Source organism: Solea senegalensis, linkage group LG11 (genome assembly GCF_019176455.1).
Source record: "Solea senegalensis isolate Sse05_10M linkage group LG11, IFAPA_SoseM_1, whole genome shotgun sequence".
Lineage (NCBI taxonomy): Eukaryota > Metazoa > Chordata > Actinopteri > Pleuronectiformes > Soleidae > Solea > Solea senegalensis.
The window spans coordinates 7,264,033-7,283,185 of NC_058031.1; the positions used below are offsets into that span (position 1 = coordinate 7,264,033).

Below are 19,153 nucleotides of genomic sequence, written 5' to 3' on the forward strand. Positions count from 1 at the left end.
TTACAGAAACTCCCTCTTATCCCCCACCCAAACATCCCCGCTTCAAAAACGAAGCACAAAAACACTTGCCCCTGTTCCCCTCTGTGTTGTGTGATATCCAGGACCCAAAAGCAAGTGCTGCCCTTTTCTGCTAATCAGGAATTAAGGTTTAAAGCCGCATTGAGAGCTAGCAGGGCCCATATTTACTCCATCTGGAGCCCACAAAGTCAGGTAGTTAAAGAAAGATCAAAGGCGGCTTAAAAAACTCTGGTTATTCCAGAGAAAGAATGAAAAAGAAAAAGCACTGTTTGGAGGACGGAGAAACTGGGGTCTGATTCCGTAGACGTGCAAAAGCTCATGACTGTAAAGAAAATGATCATCAAGTGCAAAATTACAAGTGAACTTCATACAAAATACAATTTAATACTGAAAATATCTTTGTTGTGTAAATATTGTGCAAATAATGTAACGAAGGCTGGTTTCTTTAGATTTACAATTACACAGTTATCTTCCTTCACATCAAATGAAAAATGCTGAGCTATACATAAAAAAAGCCCTTTCATCTAACTGGCAGAATCCACCAGAAAGTATAAGTTATTCACACTGTAGCAGCATAAACACTGACTGCAGGGGTGAAAATAACACTCAAATGCGTCGGGTTGTAACAGAGAATAAAGAGAAAGATAAACAAAGATATTCTACTTAAACCTCAGCTTACTCTGTATAACTAGTCATAAATCATGACAGCTAACGGTACAAATCACTGCAGCTGTCACAACTTCACAACAACGATGTGCTCAATCTATACAGGGTTGACAAATATGACAAATTGGCCTAAAGCACAACACAAACACGTGCGTGTAGTAACATTTGCAACAGTCATAAAAACAAAAAGAGGAAAAATGTTCATGCAGCATTGCTTTGAATTTTCCTGAATCTAAAATATCTTTTTGGCTCAGATATAAAGAAACACCAGTCATTTAAGTGTTCACTACAAATCACTAACACTGCACTTTACTGCTGACCACATTTACAAAGAGTCATGTGACTTAAAACTTAAATATTTACGCGTGGAAGACTTGCACAAGTGCAAAATCTACACTACACTACAAAGAGTTAATATTTGTTACATTTGTTTATTGGTGATGCTGGTGATTTATTTGTCTGTCAACGTCTTGTAATTAAATTTGGTGTCATTCGCACTCAGACAAATAGACGAACTGACAATTAGGGAAAAAAATAACAAATGCTTTCTGTGAAATGATAATGAATCCAAAGTCTTTACAACTCTTGTTAGAAGCTGAATGTCTTAACAAGTAAGTCCTTACTTAGCACTGCAAAAGACAGTATAAGACTGTGTGTCTCTGGAGATGAACGTAAATCAGTCTTTTAGTGGCATCATTATCATAAAATGGTTGTTTAAACCGGCCATTCCATACCATACTCATACATAAGTATGTTCCTTTACATGTAGTTTGGTGATATTATACATTTAAATTAAAAAAGAAAAAAAACATCAGCATTTAATTCATCCTACTAACGCATGTCGCCAGAAACGTTAGGTTTATTTTGTTTAGTTTTTTTAGAGCAACACTGTACCAGGATTACACCTTAGGCTGAAACAGGCTTAAGCAAATAAACCTTCAACTCCTGCTTCAGTAATGTTTGCTAAAAGAAAAACCCACTACAGTTCCCTGCAGTGATTTTACTGGATCTATAGATCATAAAAAAATCTACAGTAACACCAGATTTACTGTCAGTAACTTTAAAACAAAAGTAAAGGGGAGTTTAAAGACTTCCTGTGACCTGCGCTCACTAGAAACTGTGAAGGCAAACATGGGGATTTGAATTGAACTTTAAAGGCTTCAAGAAATACTTATATATTAATACCATTAATACATTTAAGAACATAGCACTTTCTACTCAGTTAAAGCTCCTGTGGTCATTTTTTGGATGAACTTTAAGGTAAGCTTTTTTTAAGGTATGGGCTTAGTTATGAAAGGTGCAGGTGACACTCTTTGCATTTAAATACCGTGGATAAAAATTGAACAGTACGACTGATTTACTTGTGAAACATCCATCCATCCAACCATCATCTACCGCTCTATCCTTCTCCGGAGGGTCGCGGGGGGAGCTGTGCCAATCTCAGCTGACATAGGGCGATAGGCGGGGTCACACCCTGGACAGCTCGCCAGTCCCTCACAGGGACACATAGAGACAAACAACCATTAACCCTCACTCTCACAACTACGGTCAATTTAGAGTGTCCAATTTACCTAATCCCCACATTGCATGTTTTTGGACTGTGGGAGGAAGCCGGAGAACCCGGAGGAAACCCACGCACACACGGGGAGAACAAGACACGCGGTCTTGTTGCTGCAAAGGCAAGAGCGCTAACCACTAGACCAGCCGTGTGGCCTACTGTGAAACAAATAAGAGAAATTCTTATTAACAGTATAAGTAGTAGTGTTTGTATGAGTGGCAGCCATCATGGCATCCTCTGTCAGGGTTGGTGAGTTTTCTCTAACTTTCCGCGTTGGAAATCCGACTCAGGAGGTCGTTCTTGTTGAAGGAACGCCTCGACAAATCAACTGAAATGTTATACTTTGATGGTGGTGATGTAGAGTTATGTGATGTTAATGTGAAATTTAGAGAGTCAGAAATTGTCCATTTTCCCTCAGCGGGAGAATTTCCGGGGTCTGAACGGAGGAAGGACGAGCTGATGAGACGTCGTCCTCTCCTCCTCAATGGGAGCAAGATCCTCTGCCGAGCCCCACTTCTTCTTTGACTGGAACAGGGACGCCAACTTCCTGTTCCTGTTCCGCTCCCTGGCCTGAGTGACTTGAAGCTCCGCTGCCACAACAAACGGATATGAATTAATTAGGGAAATCTCATGATTACCACCTTAATCTATTGGATTAGGAAGATTTTGCCTGTGAATATGAGCTCTTTTAGGGAAGCTGTTTTTTATTGTTTTCAGTTTAGATAGAGAGGGTGAGAGACAAACTTTCAGACATGGCAGAAAATCTTTTGGAATAGTCTGACATTCTATGAAGAACGATGATACACTCTCTTTTCTCACCTAATTTAACTCTCTCTTATAATATTACTTATTTCTAAGGAATAATGCATCTTGCCCCTGCACTGCCGGTGTTTACACATAAACGCTCCTTCCGCCAGGTTTTATAGCATTGCTTAAAAGAGCCCACCTTTAAATATATAAGTTAAAATATTACATTATATTATAATATTACGTTTCTGTTCACCAAGGCCAGAAACCACAAAAAAAAATCCCCAAACGTTATGCACTACAGCTTTTAAGGTGTGCAGAAAACACAACCATTGCAGAGGATGTCATAACACTGAGGAATAAAATAATGAATAATGCAAAAGTAAAAAAAAAACAATAATTCAAATGAGGCACTCACGCAGCTCACACTCTTCCTCTGGAGCCTCTGGTTCTTTGATACTGAGATAATGGTTGGCAAGGTGGCCGCTGTAATCCCTCAAATTCTCTTTAGCACCTGATAGGATTAAAAAAAATAATAATCATTTTACATCAACAACCATGAAATCAGCATGAGGCTTGTTTTGATTACTTATTAGGTCTTTCATGGGATTTGCTGCTGGTAATTACCAACAGTCAGATTAAAAAAAATAAAGCAGTTTGTACCGTATGACCCTATGAGCAGGTCAAGAATATGGCGGTGACCATGTAACGCGGCGATGTGAAGAGGCGTATAACCCTGAGGAGCAAAAACAACAGTAAGACAAAAAGAAATGTCTGTAATGACAATAAAATACAGTTACTACTTATTGTTTGAAGTATTTAGTAAAAACCTTCAATGTTCACTTTACTGACACATAAAGAACCACAGAGTTTAAAACTGACAGTTTTATTTTATGTTGCGTTCAGGGGCGTTACTGCGACTGAAGTGCTGAAAGGCTTTAGTACCTACCCCCTTGAGTTTCCCAGGACCAAAAGAAGCCAATGAAAACAGCATCGGGGGAAAAAATAGACAAATTAGCAGAGGTTATGGAAACACCAGATAATGATAAAAACATAATTGCTCGGTAATTCACTGAAAATTGCATAGTTTTGGAGTTGTGCATGCTGACACATAGACACACTGTTTTGGGGAAACAATTAACGTGACATGACATGATTTATTAGCGGAGCCCGCGTCGTCCCACAACACGTGCTGCTGTGATACATTTGCACAGCTGGATCTTCACAGAGATCATTTAAGGAGCATTACATCACCTAGGGACACGACTGTAGAGAGCCGCGCTCTGTTGCACACCCATCACCACCACTCCATAAAAGCCTGGATACTCACATGCTGCAAGAGAGCAGAACAACATATGGTAATTAGTGGACACTGTCCTTCAAGGGGAACTCCACAGATTTTAAACACAAGATTCACTTGTCATAATCATATAGATCAAATCCTGAGTATGTCATCAGGATTATTTTAATTTCGGTTTCAGAATTCAGAAAACTATATTAGTTTCTATCTTGGCCTTGTTATTATTATTATTATTATTATTATCTCATGGCTCTTTACATTATGATGTGAAGATAATTAATATAGTGATTTAGCTCTGGTTTACAAGACGAGCCGAGTTGAAGATGAAGATATTTACCAGGCAGACAAGATCCAACTTTTGCTGCAGGAAAACCAAACTAAAAATTCACTTCTAAGAGACCCAGTTATAACAAATAATAATAAATCTTAATCATAATGGTTTGTTTCCCTTATATCAAGTGATTTGTTTAATATTAAGTTGTCCCTGATCTCCACTGCATCTGACAGGTTTCAGTGAACACAGGAAATATAAAGCAGCTACATTTCTGATACAAATGTTTTACATTTAAAATGCAGAATATAATTAAAATATGGCAATACATGTGTTCTCGCTACACTTGAACGTGACCATTTATTTTAGAATCTGGAGGCTCTCAATGAAAGTTGGTGATTATGTGAAAAGTAGGACTCTGGCACTTAACAATATGACTTTTTATCCGCATTGCACAAGTTTAATTTATTGACATAAAACTGCATCAGTCAGTGACATGTGTTAAGTATCCTCACATCTAACCAATCAGATTATTTTTTCCTTATAAATTCCCATTTGAGTTAAGGCAGAGAAGTCAACACACAGTTACATAGGAGGTGTGGCCCTTTGAAACGTCTGTGTTATGATGAAAAACTCACTGATTTGGTGTTGACATCAGCACCGGCCTTAACCACCAGTGTGGCCATGTCCTCACTGCCATGTTTGGCAGCCCAGTGCAGAGCGGTCTGTGTGAAACAAAGAAAGAGTTATTCATTAAAAAAAAGTGTCCGCTACAGACTTCTGTACTATTATCAGACAAGTTCATTTCTGGAGCATCATTACAAGTCGTCTAAGCCGCGCTGAGGGCAACTTCTCATTGGCTGCGCAAAGTCAGAGAGGGGAGTGAATGGATGGAGGGATGTGAGAAGGAGGGATGGAGAGATGGTTTCCTGCCATCTAACGGAGCCTAATTACAAAACAACACAGCACTGTGCCCACAGTTGGGGGGCCTGGCCGCCTGTCACCGCAGGGAAGATTGATGATGTTAGTGTGACCCGCAGAGGGGAGACCCACCCAGACATCACCGCACAACTGTCAGCACACGTCAAGGAGGGAAACAACCCCCCCCCACACACACACACACACCGCTTTAGAGATACACGCACACGTGCTATTATACTCAAAGTGTACGCCGACGTTATAATAATAGACACATGTATGAAGCGGAGTCACATGCAAACCACATCCACCTGTCTGACTACAGCTGTGATCTTTTTTTTCCTTCACACTCTAAGCTGCATAATTATGTGTGTTATCTACAGGTGGAGGCGGAGCCTAAGTGCAGATGTTGTCTAAGTAACTACATACATCCACTCAGAGGCTGATGCTTCACACAGCAGTACTTCATCCACACATGTACAGTAAGTTTGGGGAATTTCATCGGGTTGTTTTGGTTTTTTTACATCATTTTTAGGTACTTTTTTGTTTTGGAGCTATGACGCTAATCATACAAATAAAAAGAACAACAAGCTTGTCTAACAGTGGGTTGGAAAGAAAGTTCTCTTGTATTCATGTAGGGCAGGACTACTCAATTACAAACTCAGTAGGGCCACATTTTGTTCCTGCAGCCAGTAAGCAGCAAGTACATCAAAAAGTGCATTAAAAATGTGTTTATTTTGGTCATACCTGTCCTTCCCACACCTCAAAGTGTGTAAAAAAAGTGCACAGTATTAGTTGTGACTATTTCAAATAAAAAATAAACATGTTTTTGTCATCTCAGGTGCAGCTCAAAGTGCAAAAGAGCACAATATTAGCATTTGTTTCTCTTTGAAATCAGACAAAAACATGTCATATACGAACCAGGGACATCTCAAAGATCCTTTAACGGAATACAAAAGAACTGTCAATGCTATCAAATCCATCAGACTACTGTAGGAATGTACGTGGGAATCTTTGAGGTGAAAGTGAAGAGTGTCTCTCTAGTTTTTTTTTCTCTGGTGGAATCACAGGCTGGGCCACTATGAAGTTGAAGTTGTTTTTTTTTTAACCATTTGAAAAGGCTGGACGCAGGGGAATAACGCTGCGATACATCGCTGCATCTCCATGTCAGGCATCTGGAGGACTGATTGTGATCGATGCTGTCTGGCTGGAGTATCTCCATCTCTTTTGTCTGTCCCATGTCACACCTCAAGACAGATTGGCCAAAAAGGTCTTTGACAGACGGGCTGGCGGGTCTCCCTGTGGGCAGGAGTGATGGACGAGGCTGAACAGGATGCACCGTCTTCCCCTCTCTGCGCCTTTCGTTTCTGTTCCTACCTACCGGGGGTGACCCCCCACCTGTCTGATCACTCAGGGGTGACTGTGTCCCCGCCATGCTTCTCCCCAGTGAGGGAAGTGGTGGTTAAAGAGGGCTCCCTTCGACAGGAGACACAATGACCTGTGAGCCTGACACTGTCCTGGATATGGAGGAAGACAGAGAGGAGTGATGGGGTAATGATGTACTTACAAACTGTGTGGCAGAGGAAGTCCGTCACAGCAGGGATAGAGGTAGACGTCACGAGCAGGATGAGAAAGAAAAAAAAGAAAAAAGAGAGAATGAAACTGACACATCTTCTAGCGTACATGTGTCACTTTTAGGCAACTTCACATTTAAACCAGTGTTTGAAGTGAATCTCTATAAAAAAAAAAAAACACCTGATCCCAACAAACATTTGGCGAGAACAGGAAACACTTAAGTCCTTCCCAGAATGAAGAGTAATCCCTTCAGTCCTGGCCAAACACCGAAAGACCTGAGAGCCAGGTACAGTATGTGGTTCACTTTGCTTCCTTCTTCTGTGCATGAAAAATGCAGATCAGATAAAAAAGCACTTCACTGCCTGTGTTTCCCAGGAGTCTTGTAACTTTCTTGATTGTAAGTTATCAGTGTACATGATCTGTGCAGGGGCATCCACCTCTGCTGCACAGGGAAAGGTTGAGGGCCGAAGGGAACATCAAAGAGGCCTGAAGGGGACTTAGCACCTTCCCATGGACACAACCAGCATTGTTCTACAATTAATCCCAGCCTGCTCTATTACTTTCAGATTATCTTTAAGTGGGTGAAGTCTTTGTGGAGCATTAAGACTCTTCTTAATCCCCACCACCACCCTCCATCTCCCTAAACTTCAATGGGGGCCGTGCTATCTTGTCCGGGTGGGGATGGCAGAGGCTTAGGGCTACTCTTAGAAGGTGGTCCACCACGGCCACAGGACAGTGTGAGAACTGTGACACAGGGGAGGGACAACAAACATGAGCTCAAATCTCTTAAGCGCACAGGGAGACAAATAAAAGGATTTGGGTTGTCAGGGGGGGCACAGGAGCTAAAAAGCTATCTTTCATAATCCTTTTGATAGTGGACCTTTTGAAATGCATGATCTGGATGTTTTAACACTGGGTTCTCAGAATACTATTAAAGGGAAAAAAAAAAAAATCTCAGAGTGAGCTTGTGAAAGTTACACAAGCAAACGGCGAGTCTGAGAGCGGAGGCATCAGCTGATGAACCGGGAATCAAAGAGCTGCACGTCGCTTTTTGTCGTGACAGAGGTGACCTCTACTTCAACAGTTACATGAACGCAACTCTTATGAATCTGTAAAGTGTCTTCACACACAAGTGATGTAACTTACCCCCTGAAAGAATGGACGTTCACGATCACAGCCAGAGAGGGTCGGCATGAAAGAGAGAGTAAATAATGGTATGAACGTCATCCTTCCAAATAAGATATGTACAAATACTGTAAATGCACTTTTTTTTTTCAGTACTTACTGAGGTGAAGTCCTGGTTTGACAAACACCGCCGCAGAAAAGACAAGAACAAGACCGATAAATTAACAGGACAATTATTTCGTAATGAATTCAATCACCTATTTTGCATATGTGTGGGGAGATGTAAGTGTAACTTGAGTCATGACTGAAAGGACCTAGTCAGAAAGTGAGTGTCCATGTGCGTCATCATTTCTTAGTAAGTCATTCTAAAAAAGAAAAACACACACAACCTGAGATTTCGTTTGAAAAAGTGCATTTTTAGATTTTAAAAAAACCCCAAAATGTGTCCAAAAGAGCAGAATGAGTCAGAAGTAATCTGCACTCTGATTAACACACCTGAAAACAAAGATCACGTGAAGGCACAACTGATGCATTTTCAAATTTCAAAAGAAAACAGAGCAGCGTGGACGAAGCCTCAGAATCTTGAAGAGTCTGAAGTAGTGTGGACGTGACTACAGGCACAAAAAATAAAATATATCAGTGTTGAAATAACCCACAGCAATGGTTGCATAAGCTCTGACATAGCCTGCAGGGGCTGTGGCTCACAGACAGAAAGCGGGGCGTCTTCTAACCAGAGCATGGGCGGTTTGATTCCCAGCTCCTTTAGCCTGCATGCTAAGGTATTTTTGGACCTATGATGTCACTGTGCCAGCGTGCTTTAAAGTAGCACTGTAAAAATGTGCCTGTAAATGGCCGTGAGTAGGTAGCGTACAGCTTGGACTGGTCATCTAGAGCAGAAAAATACAGCGAATGACCGTTTACAATGGCAGGTCACATTCTGCTCATCAAAGTAGTTATAGGTGAAGTCTGTAACCATGCACAACATTGCGACAACAGAGACTGACGAGGATGGAAACTGTGCAGTGAGATGACGGTTTAGTTGACTGAATTGTTCCCAAGAACTTCACTACAAGAGGAATTCAACTTAAAAGTCTGTTTGGTTTCAACCACAGCTGAGGAACAGCGGTGGTCAGCAAAATGACACATGGCACAGTTTTCCAACATTAAGTAACATCAACACAAAGTCCTGGTGTTCTTCATACTTACTGTGGCTGAAATGAACGCATAATGATAATTGGTGTTTTAAATAAAACAAAAAATGTGGATTTAACGGTGTGTTATTAAAATGTTGATACTTACTACTTTGATTCAAAGGTCACGCCAACAAGAATAAGCCTCAGGACAAGCGTGACCTTTGTTTTGCAGGACACAGCTGTCCCTCACACAGTTTCTATAATAACTTAACCATTCATCATCTTTAGTAAAGCCAAGCTGTGGTTTTCTGCTGCTGTTTTTTCGGTAGCTGTTTTCCCACATTCTCACATGTTTTCAGGGGCAAATCAAAGGGCAACGTTACCTTCTTGTTTGCCAGCGATGGGTCCTGTCTGAGCAGCTGAGAGAGGTCAGGGACTCGAGCGCCTGCAGCAGAGTAGATCCACTCTTTTTCTATCGGATCCAGCTATACACAGAGAGAAGAGGGGCTCAGACTACACACACACACACACACACACACAGAGGTTCACACATCTATTCTTTTAAGGACTCTTTACTGACTACCATTCATCTGGACAGCCTAAAGAAAGCATTATCCTTAAACTTAACCATTACCAGTTAATGCCTAAGCATAACCTGAACCTAACGCCAGTTAAAATCTTACCTTGCCTCATTAGGACCAGGTTTCGATCTCCAATTAGGGACACACTTTTGTGTCCGATACGATACCAAAAACTTGAGTATCGACCGTTACCGTTACTGATATTAGTTATATATTATACATTAGTCCGATACAGTCATTTTAGACCATCTATGAACTATTTGTGCTGAGTCATTTCATAACAATAATTCTCAGCTAATTTTAAACAGCCCAAACATGACTCAGCTAAAATGCTTTTGCTGGTTTTCATTTACATTTTTACAGTCTTTGCATAGTGAAGCATGCGATATATAGGACTTTTGGATTGTATTTTTATCTGTCCAATATACGATCCAGTTATTTTGACCAGTGTAGGACCGATACCTAGTCTCCATGAGGACTAATGGTCCTGACAGGGTCAGTGTTTATGCCAGAAAAGTTGATAGTGCTGATTGTGCAAATCTCTAATCTATTTTCTAAGGACAACAGTTGACACACTGTGGGAGATTGCACTGTTTTTGGTATTTCTTCATGTATTTTTACATATTTCTTTTATTTATCTTCTGGAAAAGACACGAAAACACGACTCACAGCGACTACAGCGGAGCCCATGCTGCCCGTGCCCTCCTCGTCCTGCTCCGACTCGAACTGGAGGACAGAAAACAGACGATTACTCAGCGGGGACAAAAACACACAGCGTTAACTGTATCCGTCATAACGCTCACACAGCAGGATACGACATCACACACACTCACTCTCACACAATGGCCACACTGCTGTGATGTTTTCCAGCTGACGGGACACGACCAAAGGGTGTCAGACAGATAGGGAGGTAATGAGACAGCAAGGCTGAGGTGACAATTTCACACATAAGAGGTAATGAATAACAATCCAATTAACAATTAACCAAAAAACAACATGCCTACAGTCGGGCTGGGTGCCCTCCTAAGCATTTTTGCCTGACAGGGTCAAGAGGGAAACTCCAAAAATAATGAGCACAGCCGTCCAGCAGTGTCACTTAGGCTGATTTATGTTAGCGGGAAGGTGTTGGTTCTTCTCTCGCCTCTTGTGAGGAGAACAGAAAATTGTTCTCAGATCACACATGAGACATGATGTGAAAACACTCCAGCCTTTTCATGTCTCTCGCACAAACTGTCACACATCAGCGGGCGGAACATGAAAACTACAGGGAAAGTATAATCCACACTATTGCACGCTGACACATGTCCCATTTTTTTTTTTTTACCTCTGGTGGAGACCAAGTAAAACAAAGTCGGGCAAAAAGACTGAGAAGGAAAAATAACTCCTGCAACTAGCATCACAGTCATTGTGATTGTCAGAAAGTGAGTAAAAATAGGCTATTACAGTTTTCCACAGCTAAAAGTCAAGCAATGTCCAAATACCCAGATGTACAAAAAAAGTAAACAAAGACTTTCTATAAACAAACGCCAGGCTTGAAAATGATGAATTAATTATTAAAATAAGTACTTTCCACTGTAAGTGGTAGAGTTAATAAGTTCACATTTAATAGTTAAATGTATCTTCCCCAAAATAATTATCCTGTATTTAACAGGGAAATATTCTACAGCCTGGTGATTAATAGTGTAACACTGATATAAATCAGCTAAGTAGCTTCTGTGATTTGAAACTAAATGTCAACTACAAGGTTTGATGGTGAAACTAATTCCCTAAACAAACACACTTGATGTCATTGTTGTGCTATAGTCTGCCTGTTGTGAAGATTCACATATCTTCCTCTACAGTGATTATTATCTTTATAATGTGTTCCAACATGTTACTGCTTAACATAATAACACAGACCCCAATTTAAATACCTCCCCTTCTCCCCCAACTGGTCCTTCCCCCTCCCACTCAAATCCAAAGAACTGTAACAAATCCAGGTAATTTGCTTAGCACCACCTGGTGGCTAACAGAGGGAACCACTATGTACTGAACTGATCATCAGTTCTGTATTAGAATTATATAATAATTCATTTTTGTTATCAGAAACTTCATACATGTTGCTAAGTCACAAATTTATTTTTTTTGATTACCTGTTTCATGCATTTAATATTTACTTCATGCTTTATTTGATTGAAACTATGAATGAATACATATTATTTCGGGTGGTTTTGTTCATGAAAAAAAGTTTCTCTAAATGATTAACCGAAAAAAAACCAATAACCACAAAAGCAAAATTAAAATGTTTAAAAGCAACAAACAAAACAAGAACAGTACACAATGAGACTTAATTAACATTATGTTAAACTAAATGGAAATCCTCAAGAATTTCCATAGACTCCCATCACACATAATTATGTTCTCTTACATTTTCCTCGCTCTTTAGAAGAGAGGACCTTATTTGTAATTTCAAGGTACCAAGTCTTAATGATGATTCTAACAGCTATTTTCTGAAGTTTACTTATAGGGTCTATTTTAATGTACAATGTTTTATGTTTTATTTCACAATTTGGTCCAATACTACTTAACTTAACTCCAATAAACTTTGTTTTATTTTCATTTAATGATAACTTATTTATGTCAAACCATTTTTTTTACTTAATCAACTCACTTTCTATGGTTCCAAAACAAAACATACTGTACATAAGTAAACAGCAGTCAGATCATCTAAATATATCAGAAAACAAAATCATTCATCAGCCACTCGCTTCCCTGATTCCTAAAAGTGATTGGTACTGCTATCAGCCATAGAAAATCTATTTTGGTCGACCGCTGATTAATAAACTCATTAAAGAATTACTACTTTGTCTTAAGAAATTCCAAGAAATTCTGGCCAACATTTTTTACTTATTTTGCTTGAACAATTACTGATGGGATCAAATCATGATTAAATAAATGGGTAATTAAAGACACTCCAGTCTACCTATTATAAAGTAAATCAGTGGACCAAGCTTTTATTTTAAGATTAAATAGACATGTATTGAATAACACTTATGGTATCTCTTAAATCTGCACTGCAGTGAACGAATGTATTTAAAATAATAAAAAAAAATGTAAATAAAACAAAAATAATACATTCAAATACCTAATATTTAACACATAGTACAGGTTGTCAAAAAACTTTTGTATGAGAGGGTCAGGTTTCTGTGACAGGATTTAAATATAATTGGCCAATGCCAATCATTAAAAAATGGTAAAAATAGGTCTACATCTATTTTAAGATTTAAAAACAACAACAGTGTTGTCACTTTCTGCACAAAACCGAGTGTGGACACAGCATCATGTCCAGTAGAATCAAACATATTAATCTTTTAAAACGTACTTCCAGCAGATTACTATGCATTAAGCATATAGTAGTGTAGATAGTGTTGCTTTTCACAGCAGTTGAGTGCTCCTGCAGTGTGCATTAGTTTCCGTTTTGACCTTGCCTTTCTTCTCAGAGCAGCAAACTTAAAATAAAAAAGCTTTTTTTTCTCAGATCCACAGTGTTCCTCAGTGTAAATGTCTGTGCCATCATTGATCGCTGAGTCATGCTATGAGAGAAGAGGCACCACAGTACGCCAACAAAGACGGACTTGTTTAGAGATAAACGTGCCACTCATTTAGAGTCAACATGGTGTGCTGTGGGTTTATGTATTCTAGAAAAAAACAAATTAACTGGTTTTATATATTCACCTCGGCATTGCTCTCAGTGTCTCCACACAACATGAGCTCGTCCTGTTGTTCCTTCTGCGGGGAAGAAGAGGCCGCGACGTTCCTCGCTTCCCACTGTGCAGTGGCTGCTGCTCTGGCCGAATTTGCGTGTTTCTGTCCATTCTCATCTGTGCCGTGATTTTTGGTGTCGCGTTCATGGAGCAGCTGCCGGTACTTCTTCTTCAGAACGAGGTACTTCTCACCCTGAGGAGAGGAAACAAGTCATGTCACAGTTAGGACTGAATGTGTTGGTTCGTACTTTTGAGAGCAATCCTGTGTGTCCTTGAGTGCATGTATGAGACAGGCAACCCGTGTGTTTCTTGTTGTACGGATAAATTATCCTTGTGTCACACCAGGAGACAATGAGCTTGGTTTAGTATGAAGATTAATATCTGACTGTCCAGTGCCATTGTCTGCTTACATTTATACAAAGAGAAATGGAAAAATAACAAATTGTACTTAAGGCCCCATTAAACCCTGGTTTGTTGTACTACATTTTAATGCCTGTTTAAACATATCAAATGTGATGAGCTGTTTGGTAGAAGCTTTATACGTGCAGAATTTCTCGAAATGCCAAAAGCATTACAATCACATGTAGTGTTTGTGTCAAAAGGGGGAGAATCTTTTTATCTGAAGTTCAAGAGCAGAACCACACCTCAATCATCTCCCTTCTGTCTCCATATATATATAGACTCTAAATTCATTAAACGTGCAGGTTGCTAGAAAAACCTCCCCTTTATCTCTGCTTCCCAGCATCCTCTCTTCGCTGACACCGAGTTGCCAGTTTCCCTTTTGCTTATCCCCCCTTCCCAGCATCCTTTCTCCACTGGCACCAGGATGCCAGCCTCTCTCCTCTCTACCGGGTTGCCAGTTGTAATCTGCAGCATCCTTCTCTTGCTCCGCTTCGTCTACATTATCAACAAAGGTTGACACAGTTCCCCCGACACTTATGCCCTTTATGCGTCCTCTCACGTCAGTCATACATCTGTGCCCAACACGCCCCAGGTGGTCGTCAGAAACTTGGCTCCTCATGCAGAACTGAACCAGAACACAATTCCACTATTTTCTGCCACAATATTATAAACTTTTGCTCCATTCACAAGATCTGTTATGTGCAGGATTCTCTTCATCCTTAGGGTAACCTTTGGGGGTCTGCCAGCAAGTTTTTTTTATCCACACCACAACTGATCAAGACCAGGTCGTTATTATCTTTTCTCAAATTAAAATAAATAAAACATTTTACGTGCCGTCATTTCATGGTTGTGGTCCCTGCTGGTGAAAATGAGAAATTTATAATAAGTACAGTTGCCGTTCTTCCAGAGAAAACCAGTGCAAAAAAAAAAGTAAGACATTGTTGAACTCAGGTCATGATAATCAAACTGTTTACTGTTGTGTTTCCTTTAGAGTATAAATAAAAATAAATTCACATGGGAGCAAAGCTCCTTCCTCAAAAGGTAAAACTATTCCGATACTCACATTCTCTGACTTCACCACAGCGATCCGGTCAATGACGAGCTTGAATTCCTCTCTGTATTTAGCTGCAAGTGGAAAAAACATTTGATAAGTAAAATGTTTAATAACTCCCAGAATACAAGAATAGAAAGAAGTAATAATAACCTTGAATTAATAAAGATTTGACAGTATTGTATTACTGGCTGTATTGTATATGCAGTGTGGTTTGTGAATGACTCAGCGTGTATAATCTGTTTCCCAGTGTTTATTCTTCCTGTAAACGTTTTCTGATGTGCTGTACATATATAGACAAATATGAACATTGATACTAATACTTCTAAGAAAGGATCATATCTGACATTTTTATAGGTCAGCTGTTAACTCAGTTGTGGATTACAATGCGGCAGTAGGTTGGTAACAGTATCTTATATCACAAACTTGGCAGCCTGAGCTAAACACAGCTCACATCTAAATAAAATAGTTGATCCATTTAAAAAAAGGATGAGCTAAAGTGAGAGGAATGAGGTTCTCCTCCATTATTGGCCCAGCAGATACAAACAGATCACAGCAAATCCCTGAAATCAAAAACCTCAGTCATGATACACACGGTAACTCTTTCCTGTGGGAATCAAACAGACGTCAGCTGACGAGCTCAGTCGTCAGATAAAGCTATCTGTGTTTGTTTACACCAGGGAGCAGATATTCAGACGTTTTAGTTTCTGCAGTGGGGTCGAGCAGCTGGGTCAGCTACGCAAGCACAAATATTTTCCAGGTGATGGCATTCCATTCATGCCAACGTGCAGCTACGGACAATTGGAAGTGTTTCCCTTTCCTGATGTGGACGGAAAGTCCATCTGTAGTCAAACAGTTAAACTGCTCGCATTGACAACAACAGGAAACCAAAAGGAAGCCGCCACTTACATCTGTCTCAACAAAAGAATTCCTTGCTTAGCACAGCAAGGAACATTCAATATGTGCTTGTTATTTATTAGCCAGCGATCCGCAAAAACAAGGAGCAAACACATGTGAAACAACTGCCAACTCCCCACACACACACATGTATACTCATCATGCCCCAGTTCTCCTGCCTGTCCGATGAAAAAGCGAGCCCATTAGGAGGTCTACGTCCAGTCATGTGGACTTAATTATGATTAAAACTCAATCATCACAATTATGACACGAAAAGCTGCGGCGGCGCAATGACAGACTTGAAGCACTTTTCTAATTGTGCGGGCTGTTGCTCTCTAAACCTCTGTTGTCACACGCCAGACACTGTATGCACTGTGTCCAAGGTCACTTTGGAAAATCGAATCAAGAGGTCGAAATATGTTTGAGTTTCAGACAGTGTCAAAGGTTAAGGTGCAGACTGCTGAGTGCAGTTCAGATATTAGTCCGATACTGTCATTTTAGACCGTTTATGAACTACACATTTGTGCTGAGTCATTTCAAAGACGGAATTCTCCAACTGTGTGACAGATATTGCTCAACCAAAAAGAAGAAGAAACAAATTGCCGAAACATGACTCTGCTAAAAATGTTTTTGATGATTTTTACAGTCTGTGCATAGTGAAGCATGAGACACACAGCATAGGATTTTAAATTTTTCTCTGTCCGATATTATCATTATTAGTAATAGGTAGTATTTGTTGTTATTAGCTTTAGCATAAATACATGTGAATCCATCATTATTGGCCTCTAGAATAATAAAAAAGCCAGATTAATCAGAGAGCCAGATAGACCAAAGTTAGATGTGTATTATAATCTGTGAAAACTGTAAGTAAAGGATTAGTCTTCATCACTTGCTAACACAGTCCAAGTCAGAATTTGTCCTCAAAATGACCACAACGAAATGCAAAACAACCCAAGTCATGTTGCTGTGTGGCTTCAAAGTGCACACTCATGACCTCACTCTTATAACCACCTGTCATAGGAAATATGAGAAGATTCAGGCAGGATTACATAATCATCCGTGCAGTTAGTGGGTGGAGAAGAAGAGCAGAGAGAGTCACACAGTAAACACAGATCCTGAGCGACCACAGTGAGAGTTACAGAACAACTCAGTGTGTAACATTTGTAACAGAGATTTTACTGGCAAAAATGTAATAAACTACCTAAGAGTATCTTTGTATTGGTGTATATTCACTTAAAAAAAACTGTTTGGTTTTCCTAGCCTTATAAGGAATAAGGAATAAGACTTTGAAATGTACTGTACCTGGAAGGGCCTTTCTTTACAGAGGCCATCTTGTGCCATGTTGCTACAGCAGCCTGAATGGACAAACCAGCCAGAGCTTACTACACAAATGTACAAAAATGACTTTCTTCCTGGAACCCAAAGGCCACTGTATTTCGAGGTCACACCTTGGAAAGGTGTAATAATCTATGGTCTCACTGCTAGATTAAACTAGACTTAAAGTGGATCTTCAAAGTAGAAAACTGTATATTGTTCAGGGAGCTTGCATTCAAACTGCAGGGAGATGCCACTGCAGTAATGGCATCATGCCTACTTCCAAGGCCAGATTTGATTATTGCTGGTGGATTGTAATCTGATAGCGCCTTACCACTTGTAAATTCAGGTGTAAATACACCTGAGGGCGGATCATTATCTGATCTGCGAAACCACGTCAGGAGGTCATAGGAGAAGCATAGTGACCACATTAACCGAAGTGTAAATGCAACAAGTCTCTGATGCGTTTCTGCTCCACCCACAACAACTAAGTGAGCGGAAATACATTGGAGGCTCCAAAAACGGCGACGAAACTGTACAGTTTCCCCCGCTTTTGGCAATTTTCCGCTTATCGAAGACGACTTCTTTCCCTGCATCAAAAAGCAGAGAGGAGTCCTTACAATAGTGCGACTTCACTTACGGCGAACATTGGTGTTGTTAATATGGCAGCGCACAGATGGGGAGGTGACGTAAGGGGAGGGGTGGCGTTGATCGGATAGCAATCGGATCTAGACGTCGACACCGGAGACTCAAGTTAATACTGGGTGTAAAAGGGGGGGCCCTTGTGCTCGGGGCCCCACAAAGGCTTGGAGCAGCTCTGGTGTGAATGTGATTCATATGATGTGACAGATTGTGTGACTGGGCTGCTTCAGCTACAACGGGCCTGAGGCAGGAAATGACACAATTCCTGCTGAAACTAAACTGTTGTTCACAGGAAAGAGGGGAGCATTTAATACAAACCAGATGTCTGCGGCACGACTGAGCACACACACACACACACACACACGAAAGCCGTTGTTGTGAAGCAACACTGTCAAACGGTTTGTGTAAATATTATAATCCAGTTATGAGTAAAACTGTGAGGACAGTCTTGTAAACACGAGGTCACTTGATATTTTAGCGCCATCCCGCTGCACAACCCCAACACACTCACACACTCACTCCGATACATTCCCGTCCCGCGGAATCTATGACAATGACTCGCTACTTACCACGTAACTGCAGGTCAGTGTGGCCAATAAAAGGCTTAAATGTCTTCAGTATGTCTGCGTTTCTCACTCTGCCTGAATCCCCACCGGCGGAATAGAAATAATCCAGCAGCGCGTGCTCGCTCACATCACTCATCATCTCAGCTCAGTCTGTTTCTACCGTCTTTCTCCTCAACTGTGTGTATGTGTGTGTGTGTTTTTGTTTGAACGGATTCTTGGTGTAATCAGCCATAAAGCTGCTCTCTTCTTGGCTAATTTGTTATAGAGGAGTCTGAACTTCACTCCACCCAGACCGAGCTGCGCCTCCGCCTCCTCCTCCTGCGGTTGTTAACCCTTTAAGTGACGACGCTCAGCTCCAGCATCCGTCACTAACGGACGAGAAGGATGTTTTCTTCAACACTTCACAGAGGCGTGAACAGACATTTGGAAGGCCAGGGGCGAAAATTAAAAGGGCACCTACTGCACACCAGTGGGACAGGCACCACTTGTATAATATCCAGTGACAGTTGCTGGGCTGTGAAACAGGGGAAGTTTATGGAATTAGATTTGTGTCAATATTTTCAAACAACACTTTTCAGGAATCAAACAACACGATTTTAAGAAACAAAAAAATATCGATTTAATCATTCAAAAATATTGTATTCTA

General features: G+C 40.5%; 1 protein-coding gene across 1 annotated transcript; it reads right to left on the reverse strand.

Annotated features, from left to right (window-relative positions):
- Positions 1-377: 377 nt before the first annotated feature.
- On the reverse strand, positions 378-18,822 carry LOC122777444 (ankyrin repeat domain-containing protein SOWAHA). Its single transcript, XM_044038694.1, has 13 exons — positions 18,511-18,822; positions 15,101-15,162; positions 13,607-13,828; positions 10,562-10,618; positions 9,695-9,796; positions 9,357-9,364; positions 6,433-6,439; positions 5,199-5,285; positions 4,320-4,322; positions 3,939-3,941; positions 3,653-3,725; positions 3,408-3,503; positions 378-2,832 (listed from the first exon to the last, which is right to left on the reverse strand). The coding sequence occupies exons 1-13, from the start codon at positions 18,644-18,646 to the stop codon at positions 2,657-2,659; spliced, it is 1,032 nt and encodes a 343-aa protein (XP_043894629.1). The 5' UTR covers positions 18,647-18,822; the 3' UTR covers positions 378-2,656.
- Positions 18,823-19,153: the final 331 nt, after the last annotated feature.